Source organism: Coffea eugenioides, chromosome 6 (assembly GCF_003713205.1).
Source record: "Coffea eugenioides isolate CCC68of chromosome 6, Ceug_1.0, whole genome shotgun sequence".
Taxonomy (NCBI): Eukaryota; Viridiplantae; Streptophyta; class Magnoliopsida; order Gentianales; family Rubiaceae; genus Coffea; species Coffea eugenioides.
In genome coordinates, this window is record NC_040040.1 from 25,365,369 (window position 1) to 25,385,057 (window position 19,689).

At 33.7% G+C, this 19,689-nt stretch overlaps 1 protein-coding gene and 1 pseudogene across 1 annotated transcript; one reads left to right on the forward strand and one right to left on the reverse strand.

The window, feature by feature from the left end:
* Positions 1–9,565: 9,565 nt before the first annotated feature.
* On the forward strand, positions 9,566–17,659 carry LOC113773944 (annotated as a pseudogene).
* Positions 17,660–17,838: 179 nt separating this feature from the next.
* On the reverse strand, positions 17,839–19,685 carry LOC113772802. The gene is made up of 3 exons (XM_027317279.1): positions 18,910–19,685; positions 18,735–18,782; positions 17,839–17,902 (listed from the first exon to the last, which is right to left on the reverse strand). Exons 1-2 carry the CDS (start codon positions 19,663–19,665, stop codon positions 18,756–18,758), a joined length of 783 nt encoding a protein of 260 aa, XP_027173080.1. The 5' UTR covers positions 19,666–19,685; the 3' UTR covers positions 17,839–17,902; positions 18,735–18,755.
* Between the last annotated feature and the right edge of the window lie 4 nt (positions 19,686–19,689).

Genomic DNA, 19,689 nt, shown 5'->3' on the forward strand with positions numbered 1-19,689 from the left:
TAGGATTGTCACCTCACGTGCCCAAAAAAAAAGCTAGGTAGAGTTTGGCTCTAAAAATTAAGTCTAAATTAAATGTGCGTCGAACTTGAATCATGCCAAGCTCAGGCCTAATTGGGTCCCGGCTCGTATGTAAGTATAATTATACTGCCAGAAAATCCTGTCTCTCTTTTGCCAAGGATGCCACATACAAGCAGGTAGAGCAATTATGCGAACAGAAGCTACGAAAGACTTCAACTCCAATTGCCGCAAGAGATCCCCTCTAAAGAGTAAATATTAGTTTTGAATCTAGTTCCAGACACATCTAGAGTACATATATTATTTAAAATTAAAAGATATCATTGCTTAAGAAAAGGGCATAACATAATACATAGATTTATTATTAAAAAAAAAAGACTAGCAAAACATGCTTATATAAATTCCACAAACATACTTCATTATTGTCTAAAAGTGGATGTAAAAAATCTCGATCAGTTGATTTTTTAATTTTGAAGGTCTTCAAAGAGTAAAACTAACTTCATTATTGTCTGAAAACTAACTTCATTATTGTCTAAAAGTGGATGTAAAAAATGTCGATCAGTTGATTTTTTATTTTGAAGGTCTTCAAAGAGCCTATCAAGAAGTTAAGAGTTGTTCCAACTTGCAAACTCTGTATGTTAGCCATTCTTGATTTTTGAATTTGATGCATTATAATTATTTGGATAGTGAATTATTTGTCAAAATTTATTTGCTTGCATCATCAACACATTTTTCAACCACTTTTTCATCTTACATCAAAAAAGTGCTACAGTAGTTTTTCAAAAAATTATCCCAAATAATTTACTATCCAAACACACTATTATATCCATTATGTACTCTAAGTTGTTTTTGGTCATTTTTGTAAATGTACAATTACAATGTGGCAATTCTTTTTTCCATGTTCTTGTTGATCTAATTTGGACATGATAGGAGCATTGCATATGTTTCTGTTGATGATCTCCTGAAGATGCTACATATGGTGTGAACGTTTTTGACTCGGAGAATTGTTGCCATGAGTTTGCCCCTTTCCTTCCTCTCCTATAGCTGAAGGTGCTTATGAGGTTTTTGAGAAGGATGGGAACAGACCGATTATGATAGAGGAACTTGCATCAGTATCTCTCTCTCTCTCTCTCTCTCTCTTGCATACCCACACAGGCACACATGCCTACAAGGACCACAGTTTGCAATCCGAAACTCTGTTGCAGGTGCAACTCTTTGAGAACTCATAAAAAGGTTGTCTATTTTGCTAATTAGAATGACTTGTTACATATCATTTGAAGGGGGCAATAGGAATTTGATGTATTAGAGACCCATCATAGCTAAAATGAACAACTGGGAATTCTCACTCTAAAGTACAAATTTACGGCTGAAATGTGATCCCTTTATTTGCTTTAGAACTAGTAATCCAGATGAAATAAAATGCATTGACTAGAAGCAGCCAGCCACTGATACAGATTTACTCTTACACGGGTTTATTTAGAAATGATTGAGAATACTGCTTTGTGTCACGATGCTAATAGCAGCATCAAAGCACATGCCTCGTAGCCCTGTGCAGTAGGATCTCCTAACACTTGACTTTATGATTGATGAGTAGTTCTTTAAATGATAGCATTCTTAATGCTATTCCCGAATTATAATTTCTACACAGAAGCTCGGACTTAGTCGGTCAGTCCCGGTTCATGTAGTTCTGCAGGACTAGATACGGCATTCCGATGGAAAACTCAGTTTCTTTCTTGGGAATTGTGAGAGTTTTGCATGGAGTTCCTCATGAACATTTTAGAAGACTTGAAACCATCAGCTACTCAGATTGATCGCTCATATGCTTCTCTTAATCGGCAGATTAGCAGCATCTTAAAAGGTTACAGATTTGACTGTTAATATAGCACGTAAAGGGCAAGAAGTATCTGTTAATTGCAGTCGCAGGGCGGCGCTTTCAGTGCAGTAGATGAAATTTGTCAGTTCAAAGCCATTTCAGCTTATTCTTGCAGTAGTATGCTCTTGGTCATTGTTCTCCTTGTATCTCTTCCTCCAGCATTAAAATTTTAGAGGATTGTACAATTAATGATAGATATTAAAATTGTATTTAGGACTAGAAAATAGCTTAAAGCTGCAGTAAGTTTTGCGGCTTTGGGTGTATCCCTTGTGTACCCTGTCTACCTTAACTTCTTAATAAATCTTTACTTAGTTCTATAACTTAAATGTTTACTTGGTTGGGCTCCCATCTGTTGCAGCGCTGCTTTCCCTTCTTCAAGGAACTTCAGATGCAGTTAACTACTTGCTGTTCATTTAATTTCTCCTCTTTCCAGAAACAAATCTCTCACATTTAGATTTTGGTGTCTGGAAGCATATGATCTGTCCTCATTTTGGCTCCTACAATGGAATGCACAGTAAAGTGAAAAGGAAGCATTTCAGTTTGTTCAACTCATTTTAGTTGGACAAAGTTGTCATCGTAACCCTGAAATGGGACTAAAGTGAAAAATTACAACAGCTAAGAAGAATAGCTATTCGACACAATAATGAATGAAGAAAAAATGTTATTGTAATCCGAAAAGTTTCATGCTGTTACAAGATTTCTTTGCAACTTTTGCCCAGATATAGAAGGCACAATCAAAATCGAACTAAAATATGGTTGCATAATTTTCTTTTGAAAGGTAATGCTTGCGCAATTCAATCTAGCATCCAAAGCATCAATAGAAATCAAAATATCCACGAGGAATGAAACTTCTATATGTCACCAATATCCAATATGAGGATATGAGTTCATGGGAGGCACACAGCCAAAAGCAGTCATATACTAAGCATTATCAAGTCAGGAAAAGAAACAGGGTAAGATCCTCCTGCTTCATTACCTTCTTATAGTTTGAAAATTATCTTCAAATCACACATGCTTTAGACTAAAAGCAATGTTCAATAGTAAAAGTAATTTTTTTTTATGATCAATAGTAAAGCCATGTGCAATAGTAAAAGTATAAGGTAATACGTTTCACCATACTATGTGACGAAAATTAGCAAAACGCGACATTAAGGAACTATTTAAAAATTTTTAAACAAAGCATTGCGACGTATCTGCTTTGTAGAATTGAATTTAGAGGGTGAGGATGTTTTAGTTTTGAATAGTATTTATATTGGTGTGAAGACTTAATTTTTTTTAAGAATAAACTTCTAGTAATTCTATAGCGACTTTTAGTAACCACTTAAAGTGTAATGCAATACCATAAAAATCTCTATTTAAACAAATTTTTTTTTTTTAGATTCTACCCATTTAGGAGACAAAGTCAACCACATTTTTATCTTAGAAACACACTTATAAAGGAACATACTTCAATAAAATGTTCTTAAAAACACCCCCAGAAAAATCAAGAAGGGCAAGCCCAATTAAATTCTAAAATTATCATTTAATCACATATTGGTCTAGAATAAATGCTGGCAAAATTTGAGTGCTTGTTTGAGTTAAGTTTTTTTTTGGAGTGATTTTAGAGAATTTAGTGTAGAATAGTAATACTTCACGTATTTTACATGTGATTATATTATCCTAAAATATAATATTTTTTTAGATACTATGACCAACCATCATACTTTAACAATAGTATCATATGGACCAACTCAATTATTTATTTTACATTCATTATGTAGTCCAATTAATCATCTAATCATATACTATGTCAATAGATTAGATAATTTGAAGTATTTACTAACTTTTTTCTCTTTTTCTTTTTTTTTCACTCTTGTAGATGCCTTTGAATCATTAGCTAGTTGTCCTTCTTTATTTTTTCTAAGGCAAATTAAGCATAAGCAACAATAACTTTTTGATTCTAGTATCAGCTTTTTATGTAGTATCTATATTAATATTTCTGATGATCTTGGAATTGGAATTACAATTGTGGATAATCAAGAATTTTTCATTAACTGATAAATTGGGAGTAAAACATAAAAGGATAATTTTAGATAAAAGTGCTTTATTATTTTAATTGTCTCCATAATTCAAATTCGCTGCTTCATTTTTTGTAACAATTACCATTATTGAATATTATTCGAGAAGAGAGTACTTAAGCCATGACTAAAAAATAAGACCACATTTTACAAACACAGTAATCTAGGACTAACGATATTTTTGGTATCAAAACATCCATCATTTGAGTTGAAATTTTCAATGTTTTGTCATTTTTTTTGTTATTCTTTGTGTCATTTTATGTAGAGTACTTTGGGCATCATTGAAAACTAAAACCAATTATACTAACACTTTAACACTTTAATCTAACTGAGACAGCCGGTTCTATTGGTGAAAAAGTATCGACATTTACATCTATATTTATGTTTTTATATTTCTGCTCGATTCGAGTGATCTTAATGTTCTCTTTTATGATAACTGAATTGAATTTTGCAATTTTTTTGGGTAACATTTATCATTCTTTGTGTAATATTATTATTTGTCTTTTAGCTTTGGTCTTTTTTTAGTGTTTCTTTTTTTTTTTGTTTACGATTAATATTGACTTGTAAATGATGTATAATGCTATTTCAATTATAAGACTATCTTTTAACATGAGTGTTTGATTTTTAATACACCATCACTCAAAGGGACGTTTCATCTTTGTAACCGTATTCATGAATCATATAATTTTGGTATTGATTATTATTGAAATGCAGTAAAATGTTTTTAATTATTGAAGAAAATGGTAATTTTGGTATCATAAAAACTAAAACCAATTTTTATTTTTTTTGCTTATACTTCTAACTAACAAGGATTCATTGTTCTGAAATAAAATTGTCACATTGGGTGTGACCTGCAAAATTCTTCCCTTTTGTTTGAATTGGATGGCTACAACTAATATAATTCATCTATTTGCTAAACGTTTCTCAACTCATTTTGTGTTTACAAGTTTAAGGAGATTTTTCTTTATAAATTAAAATGGTATGACGCAATCTAGTGAACATAATCATCATTTAAAGTTTTGTCTTGTCATAAACCAATATTTTCTAGAATGAATTTAAATCATCACAAATTATAAGAGCAGAATAAAAAACATTAATCATTAATTAGTAAGGGCATAATTAGGATAACAAAAACTAATATCATAGAAATGCATACATTCAAAGGTACCAAAACACATGATAACTGTTATAACAATAATGATGATAATGATAGTGATAATAATGTATTTTTAAAAACTTTTTAGATGTGAGGCTTTAAGTTGTTTTAGAGTTTTTGAGATATTTTTGGAATACCTTTCTGTCCCTCCTACCCCTTGGGACTTGCCATCTCTTCTTCGCCCTCATCTCCTTCCCCCATCTCACCCATGACCATGAGGTCCTCTCTCTATTCACTCCTTTCCTTTGCCCCATTAGTTACCCCTATCTCCTTTCTCTTATTGTCAAACCCCCTTCCTCTCTATTGTAGAAGTTAGGGGGTTGATGAGCAAGAAAAGAAGGATTAATAGGAAAGGTTGCAAGGAAGGTGGGGATAGTTGATGGACAAATAGGGCTATTGGCTCAATAGAGGTTCCTAATGGGAAAGGAATATAATGGTGGAGAGGAGAGGAGTGATGATGATGAGATGTGTGTGTTTGTTTGTGTTTTGCTCCTTTTTTATTTTTTTTGCTTTTTTAGTAATTTTTTGGTATTTTTAGATGTTTTTAGGTACATGTTTTTGATAAATACAGCTATCCAACTAGGGATTTAGCTCTTTTCAAGTAGATTCTCTCTCCATTTTGTCACGCCCCATTTTTTGAAAAAAATAAATTACGAGTTTATAAAATGAATTTTTGATTAATTTGAGTGAAAAATGAGTTTTTTATTTTTAGAAAATAAATAAAGAAATGGGCCTAAATAAGACTTAAAAAGTGCGACGATTTTGACCCAAAAAAATAGATTAAAAAGGATTTTTTTAATGAAAATAGGAGTCGCCACTTGGTATTGAGTTAAGGTGTACCAAGTCACCTAAAATGAATTTTTAAAGAAAAAGTAGAGAAAACCCTTTTTAAACGACTCTAAGTCTGTGAAAATTAAGAAAAAAGGGGTTGTGAGTCACAATTGAAGAAGGGAAGGTAAGGATAAAATCCAAGGCACTCTTTCAATCTAATCAAGGTTAGTTGCGTGATTTAGTCAAAAATTTTCTTATTTTAACTTAAAAGTTTTATCACATTTGAATATCACTATATGGATGCAAAACCTAGACCTAATGTATCGGGGGTCAACATGTCTCTTCGAATTCTAATTGGTGCAAATCGCATTAATTGCGACGCCCAAAAGTGATTATTTGAAAATGTCACGAATGTGCAAAATATGAGACTCGAAAGAAAGTAGAAGAAAAGAAAAGAAAATAATGATATACGAATATACATGACCTAAAGGAATGCATCATAACGGGTGTGGGGAACTAAATTCGTGACTAGATTTCCTTTTTTTGTAGAGGAGATACGAGCGTGCTAAGGCTTAAGGACCATACTCGTCCATGTCCCATATTTAAAGGGTTATTTCCCTAATTTAATCAAGCAAATGCACTAATCTCTCCTACCTTCCTTAAATGAAATGCAAATCTAATGTCATGTCTCACACATAGGGATAAGGGATATGTATAGGGAAATATCATGCAAAAGTGATAAGGATCCTAAAAAATGGAAAAATATGCATGAAATGTAATGATTTGTCACACAAGCATGATCTAATGTATGGACGGTCTCTAAAGGTTTAGCATTGGATTAACCCATGTCTATAAGTTCTCACTAGCGTTGAACTAACGAGAAAACGGGAAAAAGGACCACAACTAGCATTGGACTAGTGTGGTGACGTCATGCATTTATTATAATCAAATAAATCATATAAATATAATAAAACAAGTAAACACATAAATCACATAGAACACATAGCACATAAGCATGATATCTAGATGCAAAAACCCTAAGAAAGCGAGTAAACACATAATCACACAAGCATGCAAACAAATAAAAGCAAATAAAGACCTAACTATTATATTCAGGGGGCCCTAACTACAATCTAAAAGGGAAAAGAATGAAATAAAATAAAATAATAGGCTAACTATTACAATTTGACATTTAATGCCTCTCAAATAACCAAAAAATTAAATTAAAATAAATATACAAAATTAAAACCAACAAAGTGAATAAATAAATGAAATAAAGAAAACACTCAAAAAAACATACAATTACATACATAAAATCACATATGAGCACATAGGATCAAGTAAAATCAAAATAAAGAGTAGAGTATACCTCCCTTGGTAAGGAAACGAAGTTACTCTCTTTCTGAGAGTGATTACACGGTCGAATAAACGCGAGATACTCCAAAAAACTGCTTGCTGATCTCTGAAATGAAGCCCAGAAAATTTTGTCACAGAGGCCGCAGCGTTGATGAACCAGTGATTTTGAGCCTCGCTTTGGATGTCATGGAGGGATTTTTGATGAGAGGTTTCTTCACAAAAGTTGCTTGTGGCTATCCATAGCTGATGCAGAAAGAAAGAGTTCTTTCAAAAACCTAACATCTACGCCACCTAACATCTACGCCGAAATTCGAGACAGAACCACGCTGGTTCATCAGCCTGGTCATGAAATTTTGCAGAAATTTTTTCTGCACTTTTCTCCATCGTTTTCCCCTCTTTTTCTTTGCTGTTTTTTCTTCCTTTTTCCATCTGATTTCCCCAGATTCCCCTTCTTGCTTTTCCTTCCCCTTTTCCTTTTTTTCTTCTTCCTTTTTCTCCTACGAAACCCTTTTTTCTGTTTCTTTTCCTTACCTTTCTTTTGTTTCTTGCCCGCTGATCTTTCCCCTCTCCCCAGAATCTCCTCTCTTGCTCCCCTCAGCCGAAACCCTTCTTTCCAGTTTTATCCTTTTTCTCCCCTCTTTTCTCTCCTCTCTCGCTTGTCTCTTTTTCCAAACCTTGCTTTTTTCTCTTACCTAAAGCCCCTCTTCTTTTTCTTCCCAACCTGTTGCTGAACCCTCTATTTTCCTTCCTCTCTTTTTTTTTGTTTCTTGCCCGTAGCCTTTTCCCAACCTTCTTTCCACCTTTTCTCTCTTTCTTGTTTTTGTTCCAAGATCTCTATTCTTCCCCCATTCTTCCCCCCAGATCTTTCCCGAAGCTCTCTCCAGCTCCTTTCTCCCAGCTCCCTTAGTTTCTTTCCTTCCCTTGCCCGTAGCTTTTCCTTACTCTTTTTCTTTTCTTCGCTTTTCCTCCTCCGCCAGCTCTTTCCTTTTCCCTTTCCTTTTGTTTGTTTTTTCTTCAAATTTTTCTAAGCTCAACACTTGTCTTGCCACCCTCCTCCTCCCTTTACATGTGTTGTGCTAAAACCCAAGACACTTGTCTAATGTTCCCCTAATACACTTGTCTACCATGCATGCCCTCCATCTAGTTAGTTTGTATGGCCTCCACTTGGCCCTATTGCATGTGTACCATATATTATTTTGTATTTTATATTTTTCTTTTCAAAACCAATTTATGATAAATAAAATGCTAATTTCTAATTACCTTACAAAATGTCATTTTATTTGGAAGAAACTGAGTTTGAAAAAGATAAAAATGGACTTTTATTGGGAATTTTCTTCTTCTTCCTTTTTTTAGAAATTTAATAATAATAATAATAATAATAATAATAATAATAATATTTTTTTTAAAAAAAAGGAATGGTGAACCTAATTTGCTAGTACCAACTTAATCAACTAAAATAAAGTAAAATAAAATAAAATAAAATGAAACAAGAATGAATAAATAAATAAATAATAAAGCCAAAATGTTAACTAAATCAAATTGAAATTTTGATGTCTACACATTTATCGCAGCGCATATTTAGACGTATGACAGTATCTTCATTCATTAACAAGGGTTACGATTAAGCAAATTTAAAATGATTATATTCTTTCCTAATAAATGAAGACACGTATAAGGCTAGAATCTAATTGTTTGCATTACTTGGAGAAATTTCATTTGAGAAAAATATATTATAAGTAGAATGTAATCTGGCTAGTAGCTATTCCATTATTTTCGATCATGCGTTTTGGATGTCATGACTTATAAATGACAAAAGGTAAGTGTATTTGGGTTAAAAGACCATTTGACTTTTTTTTTTTTTTTTGAAAATTTTACAGAAAAATATTTAGTAATAATTTAATATATGTGAGATAAAATATGATTGAGAAATATATTTTGATATATATAAAGTAAAAAGTGATTGAGAAATGTATACATAGAAATAATTTTTTTAAAAAAAAACTATAACGCAAATAGGTAATAATTTGTATATTTGAAAACAGGGTAATAATTGGTAACACGAATATTTTTTTTTTTTAAAAAAAATACAAGACTAAAATTGAAGAAACCTCAATGAAAAATATTTCGACAAATCACTAGCGGGATAAACGTAATTAACTCTAGTCGTAATTTACCCTGATCTTCCATTCTTATCGTTCTAACAATTGGCTGCATTGCTGTTGCCTTGCATCTTCTTTCTTTTCCACAAAAGGATTCTTTTATTCCATCACAGGAGCAAGTATGCACAGCAAAATGCTAAGAATCATAGAGATTCTGAGATGTATGTGTATTGGGGCAATGGAATTGCCTATCCCGGGAAGCACGGTGAGTCTTGTGAAGGCCTTGGCCACGGTGTGCTCTTGAGGAAGCAATGTATCTTCAGAGGTAAATACATCTTTTTTTTTGGGTAAAAAACAAAATGAGAAAACGAAATAATCTTGATTATATGAATGGTTGGACTAGTGGGTTTTTGTTCTTTTGCTACTTTATTCTGTTAATTCTCGTTTTGGAGGGGTTTTGGTGGTTTAGTATGGACCTTTATTATGCATGATATATCAAAGTACAATCTTGTCAGCACAGTGTACAAGAGAGATGCTATAATGGTAATTGAGGAAGAGTTTTGGTCGTACAACATGTATATCACTGGATTTACTGATGATTTTGATTGGATGGGTTAACAATTTGAGAGGGGAGAGGAGATTTAGCTGATCCTTTACCATAAGGAGAATGAGAGGAATATTCTTGATTATTCATGGCTTTGAAATTTTTGCATTTTTATCTCTTCTGGTTCATCATCCAACTTTCCTCATTGAGGGTTTCCCATAGGACGGATGAAGGTTCATGATAGAAGGTATTGGTAAAGTGCAACATGGGCAAAAGTACAAGTGAATTTCGATAAAGTATCGATTAAAGAATTCTGCTTATACATTTTGTCTATTATGGGTCTATTGGCGATTTTGATTGGATATAGAACGGATCTAATTTTGAAGAAGAGAGAGATCTGCATCTTTTTGCAGTGTTATATACAACTGATTGTTTATTTATGATGTAGTTTATCTTAAAATGGTCTGGTTTTCCTTGGTAAATAAAATGCATATAATATTGATATACAAGAATGTTCATCTCCCTTTGATTTTCCGTCTTTGTCCCCTTCTGTTACTCAGTTTGGTTCAGAAAGTTGTAAATTTTACTGATCAGGAAAGATATGGTTATATACAACATTGTTAATGCAAAGTACACTGTACTGCCACAATCGTATTGTAAGAAAATTTGCTTACACATGAGGCATACAGTGTGTTCCGTTTGTGAATCTGATAGGAAGTAGGATGGGTTTGGTATTGACAAAGAGGAAAGCTGCATCATTTCCTAGTATTAACTAGAAATGAATTGTTAAATCTGGTGTAGTTTACCTTGAGATAGGTTGATTTTCTCTTAGCAAGTACTGTTGTTATTACTGATATAAAAGAAAAGTCCATGCTCTATTTTATTCTCCTTTTTCCCCCATTTTCTGTGCGAATTTGATTGAGAAGGTTATAGATTTTATCATTTGGAAAGAGGGTGATGTCTGAAAATTGCAAAATGGAGATTTAAGTGCCTTCAATTGAATTCTGTGCCTAGGGGAATAGAAGAATATTGCTTTCACCTGAGTATGTATTATTGGATTTGATTTTACTGTTGGTCCCGTAATTCTCTAGGATTTTGTTGGGGAAGACGGAGTGAAGAGGAGAGTTTTAGAGTACTAATTATGGGTGACACAAGTTCACAATGCATTGCTTGAATGTTGTTTTATGATTTAAAATACTGATTGAGGTTTTGCAAGAATAGGAGGTTAGCTGATGAAATTTAGCATACAGAGATAAACCAGCACATGGTGAGCTGTGGTAGCATTCAACTTTAGTTACATATTAATGAAAATTTTAGCTTGACTTTATCTACAATTATGACAAAAACAAATGTTTTCTAGTTACCTGCACATTCTGCATTTTGACTTCCGAGATTTTAGCTTACTCTGGCAAAATTTTGCATATTAAGACTTTCCATTCTTCTTAGTGTTTTGCACTCGTAGAACCTGTTTTCACATTCAGTTGGAAGTCGTATTTTATGGATGTAACCTTTAAAAGATTTGGAGCAGCTAGCTTTATGCTTTGGTGCTACTGGATTTCAGGCTTTGTGGACCTTCCACTTTCATGGCCTCTTTGGCTCTATTTACTCGCTCAAGCACAAGAAAACCATCTGTTTTGTCAATTGGTGGTCTTACCATTCCAAGTTTTTGTTCCTTTTCTAAGACCAAAATTTTGCAAAAAAAAGGCCTACTTATTCCTGTGCTTTGCTCCTTTTATATGTTTCAGAACCTTTGTAATTCCTCTAGAATGTGCATCAATCCAATACACAACAAGGGATTCTTCACCAGTCAATTGATGCCAGTTCAGAACAAAGGTGAGTTTTGGTGAAGACTAGCATTTAGTATCACTACAAACTCTGGCCTCTTACACTCAAAGGAAAAAAAAAAAAAGAAAATATAAGAAAAAAAGGTAAGACAGAAGTTGTTCCAGGTGCTACTTGTTTGAACCAAAAGATGCAAGATATCAAGTTTTCCAGTATCACTAATTGCTTACGTATGCTTTTCAAACAAAAATGAAACAACAAGGAGTAAAACAAATTGATGCAGCTGAAAATTTTTGTGAGTTTTGTTTATTTTATTCCATTTGTATTTTCCTTAAGTGCCTGATAACGTAAGTCAGTAAATAGTGGCCATTTAATGATTAACCTACGTTTTTGAATTTTATTTGTTAGGTGGGCAGCTAGCTCTTGCTCGATGTATTCCTTTTATGATCTTGATCTCATATCAGAAACAGCACCTGTAAATTTGGATCACTAAAAACAGTGGCATCGGGTGCTATTGATAAGCATGAAATTGGAATCCCAAGGGACTGCCAATGTGGCCAGGAGGACCTCAGATCAAAAAGTTTGTATTCAAATATTTTACTCGTAAATCGAACAACAATTTCTCTGTCATGGTAATTTTACTTCTGTATTGCCTTTGGCTTTGCGTTCAATTATTTGTTTAAGAATGATCAATCTTTAGGATTTTGTTACATACTGTTGAAGGCTCTTTTAATATTGTTTTTGGGTAGGTAAAAGATCTAAGTTTTGAGCCCTTTAACTTGTTGAATGGTGCTTGGGTTGGTCATTCCCTTTCTCCCTCTAAGTTTAGGTTCACCGACGATTACTGTTTTGTTGCAGAAATTTCTTTGTGAAGCTCAGTGGGCTTATTTTTTTGAATCTTGATAAATTTCTTGTAGGCATTAATCATGGTAATCATTCAAGTTCATGAAGTGCAAGGATCAGAATAACTGTAGTGCTATTCTCTTGTCATATTATCTTCTTCCTTTAGTGGTTGGCAAGAAGCCGAAGATTGCAGCAGAAAAGGTTGTTCATGGTGCTATATACAGTATTTTGTTCCATTTTCTGTTTCCTGTCATTATTATCAGTGACCGGTGAAACACGAATTATTGTGCTGTGGGACTTTCCCTTGTTCTAGAAATTTAACTTTTTTGCAAGTAACACTCTTCCTATTAGCATACTATCTTTTCTAGCTTATGCCCATGCAATTGGTAAAGTTTGCTTTGCTGTTTTGTTTTTAACTTACCCACTTATCATTGTAATGTTTTCAAGTGTTTGACAAAGCAGGACCTTACCCACTCATGTTTATGATACTTTAAGTTTAGCAACAGACTAAAACATAATTAAGTGGAGGCTATATTCTGAACTTTTAAATTTTTCTTTTTTTCCTCCTTTATTTGTAATATACTTTTCTAATCATTTGTTGAGTTGTGTTGGGGTCTTGTTTCGTGGTCTCAAGTACACAGTGTGAGCTTTAGACCTTGGAACGACATGATTCTAAAGTTTGCACTATAGCTGCCTATGATGTAAAAATCAGACCACTTCTTGTCTCTAACCTGAGAGTCAGGTGGCTTGTAGATAAAGCAGAATAAACTTGTGAGCTTTAGACTGAAGCAATTCAGGTTGCTTTGGAAAACTTCCCACCATCAGGTTAGCAAAATAATCAAAGTATTTTTTGGTCTAATTCTAGCCCTCTTGGTGCTTTAATTGCTTATGACAAGTTTTGTATCAACTAATACTCATTCAGAGTCTACTAACTAATTGGAGTCTCTTAATTGTCTGAGAGCGCTGCATTCATTGGTTCTTGCAAATTGTGTAAGTAAGCTTAACTACAAGCTTACATTAAGGCGGAAAACTAACTTCATTATTGTCTAAAAGTGGATGTAAAAAATCTCGATCAGTTGATTTTTGATTTTGAAGGTCTTCAAAGAGTAAAAACTAACTTCATTATTATCTGAAAACTAACTTCATTATTGTCTAAAAGTGGATGTAAAAAATTTCAATCAGTTGATTTTTGATTTTGAAGGTCTTCAAAGAGTAAAAACTAACTTCATTATTATCTGAAAACTAACTTCATTATTGTCTAAAAGTGGATGTAAAAAATTTCGATCAGTTGATTTTTTATTTTGAAGGTCTTCAAAGAGCCTATCAAGAAGTTAAGAGTTGTTCCAACTTTCAAACTCTGTATATTAGCCATTCTTGATTTTTGAATTTGATGCATTATAATATATGGTTTATTTGGATAGTGAATTATTGCCAAAATTTATTTGCTTGCATCATCAACACATTTTTCAACCACCTTTTTATCTCACATACATCACATCAAAAAGTGTTACAGTAGTTTTTCAAAAAATTATCCCAAATAATCTACTATCCAAACACGCTATTATATCCATTATGTACTCTAAGTTGTTTTTGGCCATTTTTGTAAATGTACGATTACAATGTGGCCATTCTTTTTTCCACGTTTCTTGTTGATCTAATTTGGACATGATAGGAGCATTGCATATGTTTCTGTTGATGATCTCCTGAAGGTGCTACATATGGTGTGAACGTTTTTGACATGGGGAATCGTTGCCATGAGTTTTACCCTTTCCTTCCTCTCCTATAGCTGAAGAGGAAAAGAACAGACAGAAACAAAACTAAATAAAACAAATCAAAAAAGGTGGAAAGAAAAGAAAGTTCTGTCAAATATGGGAACACAATGGTCTGTCATAGGTGATGCTTAATAATGCCCTTGCATAAATGCGTTTTGCTATGGAGAAGATAGTCGATAAGTTGTCCTTATGTTTGGTAGCCAAAATTTATATGCTCATTACATTATTTGCACACTGCAAATGTATTGTTGCTTTCTTGAGTTGACTATCAAAGTTTGGATTAATGAAAAGAGTAGAACCTGCGCTTGTAGTAAACTTGATGTTGAGAATGCTGTGGATTTTGTTTGGAAAAACTGGTCATGATATCTTAATGATATGTAAAATTGCTATTCCTATTGGAAGATTTCTGGTTGGTGCTTCTACAAGAAGTTTAAAATATGTTTCCCTTTTGTAGTCATTTTGGTGATGGGACTTTAAGAAGACTGATTATTTCTACCATTCACCACTCCCTGGCAGGGTAAACATCAATGTCGTAAAAGCTTGACTACTGCAATTAGTTGTACGGTGCATTGTCACTTTTCGTAAATAGGTTGTGAACTTTTAATTTTTTTAGAAAAAATAATATTTCCTTTTCCTGTCTAACAGTTGAAGCTTCTACATATGACCGTAAATGAACACTAGTGTCAGGGTAAGCACGGGTTCTCTGTTAATGTTTGACGCCACTCGTAATAGGTGCGTCACGTGCTCTTTGCATTGAAAGGAGTTCAGCATACATGTCAGGGGGCAAGTGAGAGTCCTTGATAAGTAATTTCTTTCTTTTATATGGCCTAATCTTATAGATGAGGGTGATAATTCACCACATAGAGAGACTGTATTATGCCTGTGAGTTCCACTTGAAATTTGTAAAAGAAGGCTTGCCATTTTACTGCTACTGCATGCTTTACTAGTGGGCTCCTTTGGTTGGTTGCTTGATTATAATTTTTGGTGCACAGTGTAGGGCTTGAATATTTGACATGAGATCTGAGAATGAACCTTGGTGTTCAAATATGACAGTGAGCTTTTTTTTTTGTTTCGGAGCCATTCTTTTCTGCTAGCTGTTTGTGTATGCCCCAAACCATTTTTGTCAGAGGTGCTGATCATTGGTTGGTGTTGCATTTACAGTTGGAGAGTCAAGAGTGTGTACCAAAAAAGTTTTGGGGTGTACCTTTGGGTTCTACATGTATTTAGAAGTTTCATAAAAATTTTTGGTTCATCTGTCACTCAAAATGGCTTGGCCTAATTGTGGTCAAATGTCATCCATATGTGGGCACCTATTTGAATACCTTCTTTTTTGGAACCAAAAGCTCTAATATGACATCATTGATGCTTTTGGATGGCTAGTGTTCTATTGTAGTCAGGTATAACTTTGCTTTGCTTTAAAATTTTCTGTTTTTTAGTGATTGACATTTATTATGATTGATGTTGTTTCCCATTGTTATTCGTACAGATTAAGGTGCTTCTTGGTGATTATGATGCTATCCATGTCAGATGAGGTGATAAATTGAAAACTCGTAAGGATAGGTCTGGCGTTGATCGTTCTTTGTATCCTTATCTTGACAGGGATACCCGTCCAGAATTTATTTCCTGTAGAATTGCCAAATGGGTCCCACCAGGGCGAACCTTTTTTATTGCTTCAAATGGGAGGACCCCAGGTTTCTTTGCCCCTCTTGCTTCAAGGTATATTACCTTCCACTCTGATCCTTCTGAACTTTATGTGATTGTCATCTCGGGAGTAACAGTAGATCAAAATTGTGTATATCCTTTGCAAACCCCCCTTGAAACAAAAGAAAAGAAAAAAAGAAAAAGGCCTTTTACTTATCAAATATGTGGAGAAATTGTTTTGCCTTGGTAGTTGTATGAGTTCTAATACCGTTCCTTCTGTCAATATTCTTTCTGCCCTGGAGTCACTTTTAGGTGGAAAATTTTTACTCAAGTTATAGCTTGGTTGTGGCAAGCTACTTGGGAAAAGTAGCATTACCCTTTTGTGTCTTTTCTCATAGTTATCTAATGTACAAATACTCTTCTGACTGTATTGTAAGTGATTTAGTAATGTTACTATTATATACAAAATGATGTAAAAGCAACTCCCATGTATTTAAAATTCACTGAAATTAGTGTGTCCGATTGCTTTGAACCAGTTTGCCGTACTCTTCCATATTCTCCTAATTCTATGTTTGAATTAGCAGCTACAAATTGCATGTTTTTCCAATATGTTTATGGTCTCGCATTGTGAAGCTATTCACAAACACGTGCCTATCAGGACCATCTATAGAGTTGTATGTAGTGGTAAGATGCATGTGTGGTCAAAGATTGGTGTAGAGTGAGAAAGATGTCGATGATAAAAGCAGTAGTTGGGATGCATACTAATCTGCTGGTGCTTTTAAATTTTCAATGGAAGCTAGATTGAAGAAGTCCTGATGCTAATGTTGCTTAAACTTTTCTTTTGGGCTGTGTGTGTGTGTGTGGATGAAGGAAAGAACGGTAGAGCAGCTTGGAGAAAGAGAATAAGAATGTAAATTAGCTATAGGTCCCTAAGTTGCATTAGAACTTTCTGTTTATCAACCTTCTTAGTTGGTTGAGGATCCTAATGTTATTTCACTTTCCTAATTGGTTTAACATTTCCTGCTCAGGACGTCATATGGGTTAGAAGACTAGAAAATTGTCCTTTCTTCTTTGTATTTGTATGTGTGGTTTACAATTAATGGAGTGCGTTTGATTTTGGAGTTTTTCTCAACCAAATTTAAGGTTTGTGCTAAATCAGCCACATTTGGTTTTTTTTTTTTTTATGTGAATACGACTGTGCGACTACACTGTAAATACATATGGTAAGATATAATTTTCCCAATCCTTGTTTTCCTATTTTTTCTCTATATCACCTATCTGATATATCTCAAGCTCCAAGTTTGTCACGAAGAAATCTAGCAATCTTCGCTATGTTGTTTAGCAATAGTTCTTGGTGTTTATTGTCTTCGTGACTTCTGTAATTTTGTTGCATAGAATGAACAAGAAGAGTTCAACATGGATGTATTGCACTGTGCTTTATCTTATGCTTTTCCTAAACTTTAGGTTCAAATTGGCATACTCATCAAACTACAGCAGCATCTTGAATCCAGTAATTGAAAACAAATGTCAACTCTTTGTGGTAGAGAGACTAATCATGATGGGAGCCAAGACATTCATCAGAATGTTCAAGGAAGATTACAATGATCTTAGCCTCACCGATCATCCAAAAAAGAATATCAAGACGTGGCAGATACCTGTTTATACACTGGACTCTGGAGAATACTCAGGAGAATTAGGATGTACCTACCTTTAAATCCACAAGAATAACTTCATTCTTTATGTGTAGAGTCCATGATATGATACGTACAATACATTTATTTTTTGAAAGTCATGATACAATACATTATTGTTATTTGAAGGCCATGATACTATACACACAATATATTTATTATCTGAAAATCAATGACAAAAGTGGGCACATAATACTTATATATAAGTTCCACACTTATTGTATTAATCCTGTTAAGATCGCCATCTATGCTATGGTAACTAGACCACATTATTCGATGAACTTGATGGTTCCCACAACATTCTGTGAAAGAAAACAGAGGCATGAATATTACAACTCTGTCATAACATCCAAAACAAATATAGATGGTATAATACATTGGAATTCCCACATCAATTTGACATCAGACTCGTGTAGCTCTAGTTTATTTTTTGCTTTCGCTACCCAGGATTTTTTCCCCTGATTCCTACATGGAATATTCAATTTTATATCTTTGAATTGATTGTAGCTTTGAAAGCTGAAATATAAAGGCTGCAATTTTTCACAGTGGAAATTATTATTATTTTTAGTGGAAACTATTTTCACAAAAATGAAAAGGAGAATAATTCATAAAAATGCATACACCGAAAGAAATATAAGCAAAACCAAAACAAAATTAGGATTTAACATCTTAGTTTTTACTCTGAAATAGTAATATTTGGATGAAAAAAAAAAGAGTTGATGAGAAAACCAACAATACAAACTCAGTATAGAAGTATAGTTCACAAACAGTAAGAATCAGTGCATAATACTACACGAGAGTAGAATCTGATTGATTAATAGAAGATCAAAAGCATACAGACTGCAACTTGTAATTATAACTTCCATTCACCTCAAAAAAATGAAAAAAAAAGTAAAGACAAAATTAGAAGAAATGGAAAAACGTAAAGTTTGTAACATATAGAAAGGTCTTTACCTTAACATCCAAATGGAAAATTCCGTGAGAGTTCATATAAGTTTTTAATCAATGATATTCCACAATCATGTAACACCATTCATTGATTCATTCATATAAATCAAAAGAATGCATACTGCAGCTTGTAATTATAAAGAAAGGGAAAAGATAAAGTTTGTAAGCATATAGAAAGGCACGTACCTTAATATGCAGATAATCGTGTCAATAATAAGGACAAATCTCTCGATCCTGTAAAAAATAATATGCTCAGCAATAATTATTTAAAATATACATTCTCAACTCTTAGGGAAATAAGTCTATTGAAGTGAAACAAAATTAAAAGGGTTGGTTGAAAATAGAGTTAGGATATTAGTACCTTTAAATCCACGGGAGCTTCAAAATTCTTTATGTCATTCGGCGTTGTTTGAACTTTCTTAAGCAACGGTGCATCCAAATTTCCAGAACAGAATTTCTTCAACTTTGGGCAATAACTTATGATCAATGTCGTGAGTAGGGGAAATTTAAACTCATAATCGTCCCGATGACTACCACCAAAGCTTCGAATATTGTTAAGGCAATCCAACCGCAAAAAACTTAATCTAGGAAACACGAACTCCTTGCTAGTTCTTCCCGGTGCAATTTCTCTACGTTTTCCAACATCATGATGCCGAGCATTATCTTCTTGGCAGACCTCTTCATCTTCCTCACCTATAACTTCACACATTTTCAAGCACCAATGAACTTCTAGTTCCTCAAGACTTATGAGCATGGTGGCCACACTAGGAGGATGAAACAAACAGTTTAAAGGACAGTTTCTCACATCTAGACTTCTCAAGTTTTGGAATACTCGAACCCCTTCAGGAAAATTACTCCAAATGTGGGTTAATCTTGGACAGAAATCCAAGTCCAGCGACTCAAGTTTGGGGAGAATTTCGAGTCCCTTTTTTGATAGCGTATTACGAATTTTTAGACCCTCAAAGTCAACAAGGGATTCCATCCCACTACAAGATCTCGTGCGAAGTGCTTGCAAGTTTTGTAATAATGTGACCGTATCACCTTTGGCAATGCATCGGATAGAGTCACATCCGTCTAGCTGCACGGATTTCAAGTTGTGGAGGGACCCACTAGGCATTTTCCCTCCTATTAGTTGTTCAGG

Excerpts from the sequence above, each read along its gene's own strand:
- LOC113772802 (XM_027317279.1), bottom strand. The coding sequence starts at position 19,665 with ATGCCTAGTGGGTCCCTCCACAACTTGAAATCCGTGCAGCTAGACGGA. Across the intron at positions 18,783-18,909 it reads AAGCTCCCGTGGATTTAAAG|GATCGAGAGATTTGTCCTTA; the intron begins GTACTAATATCC and ends TATTTTTTACAG.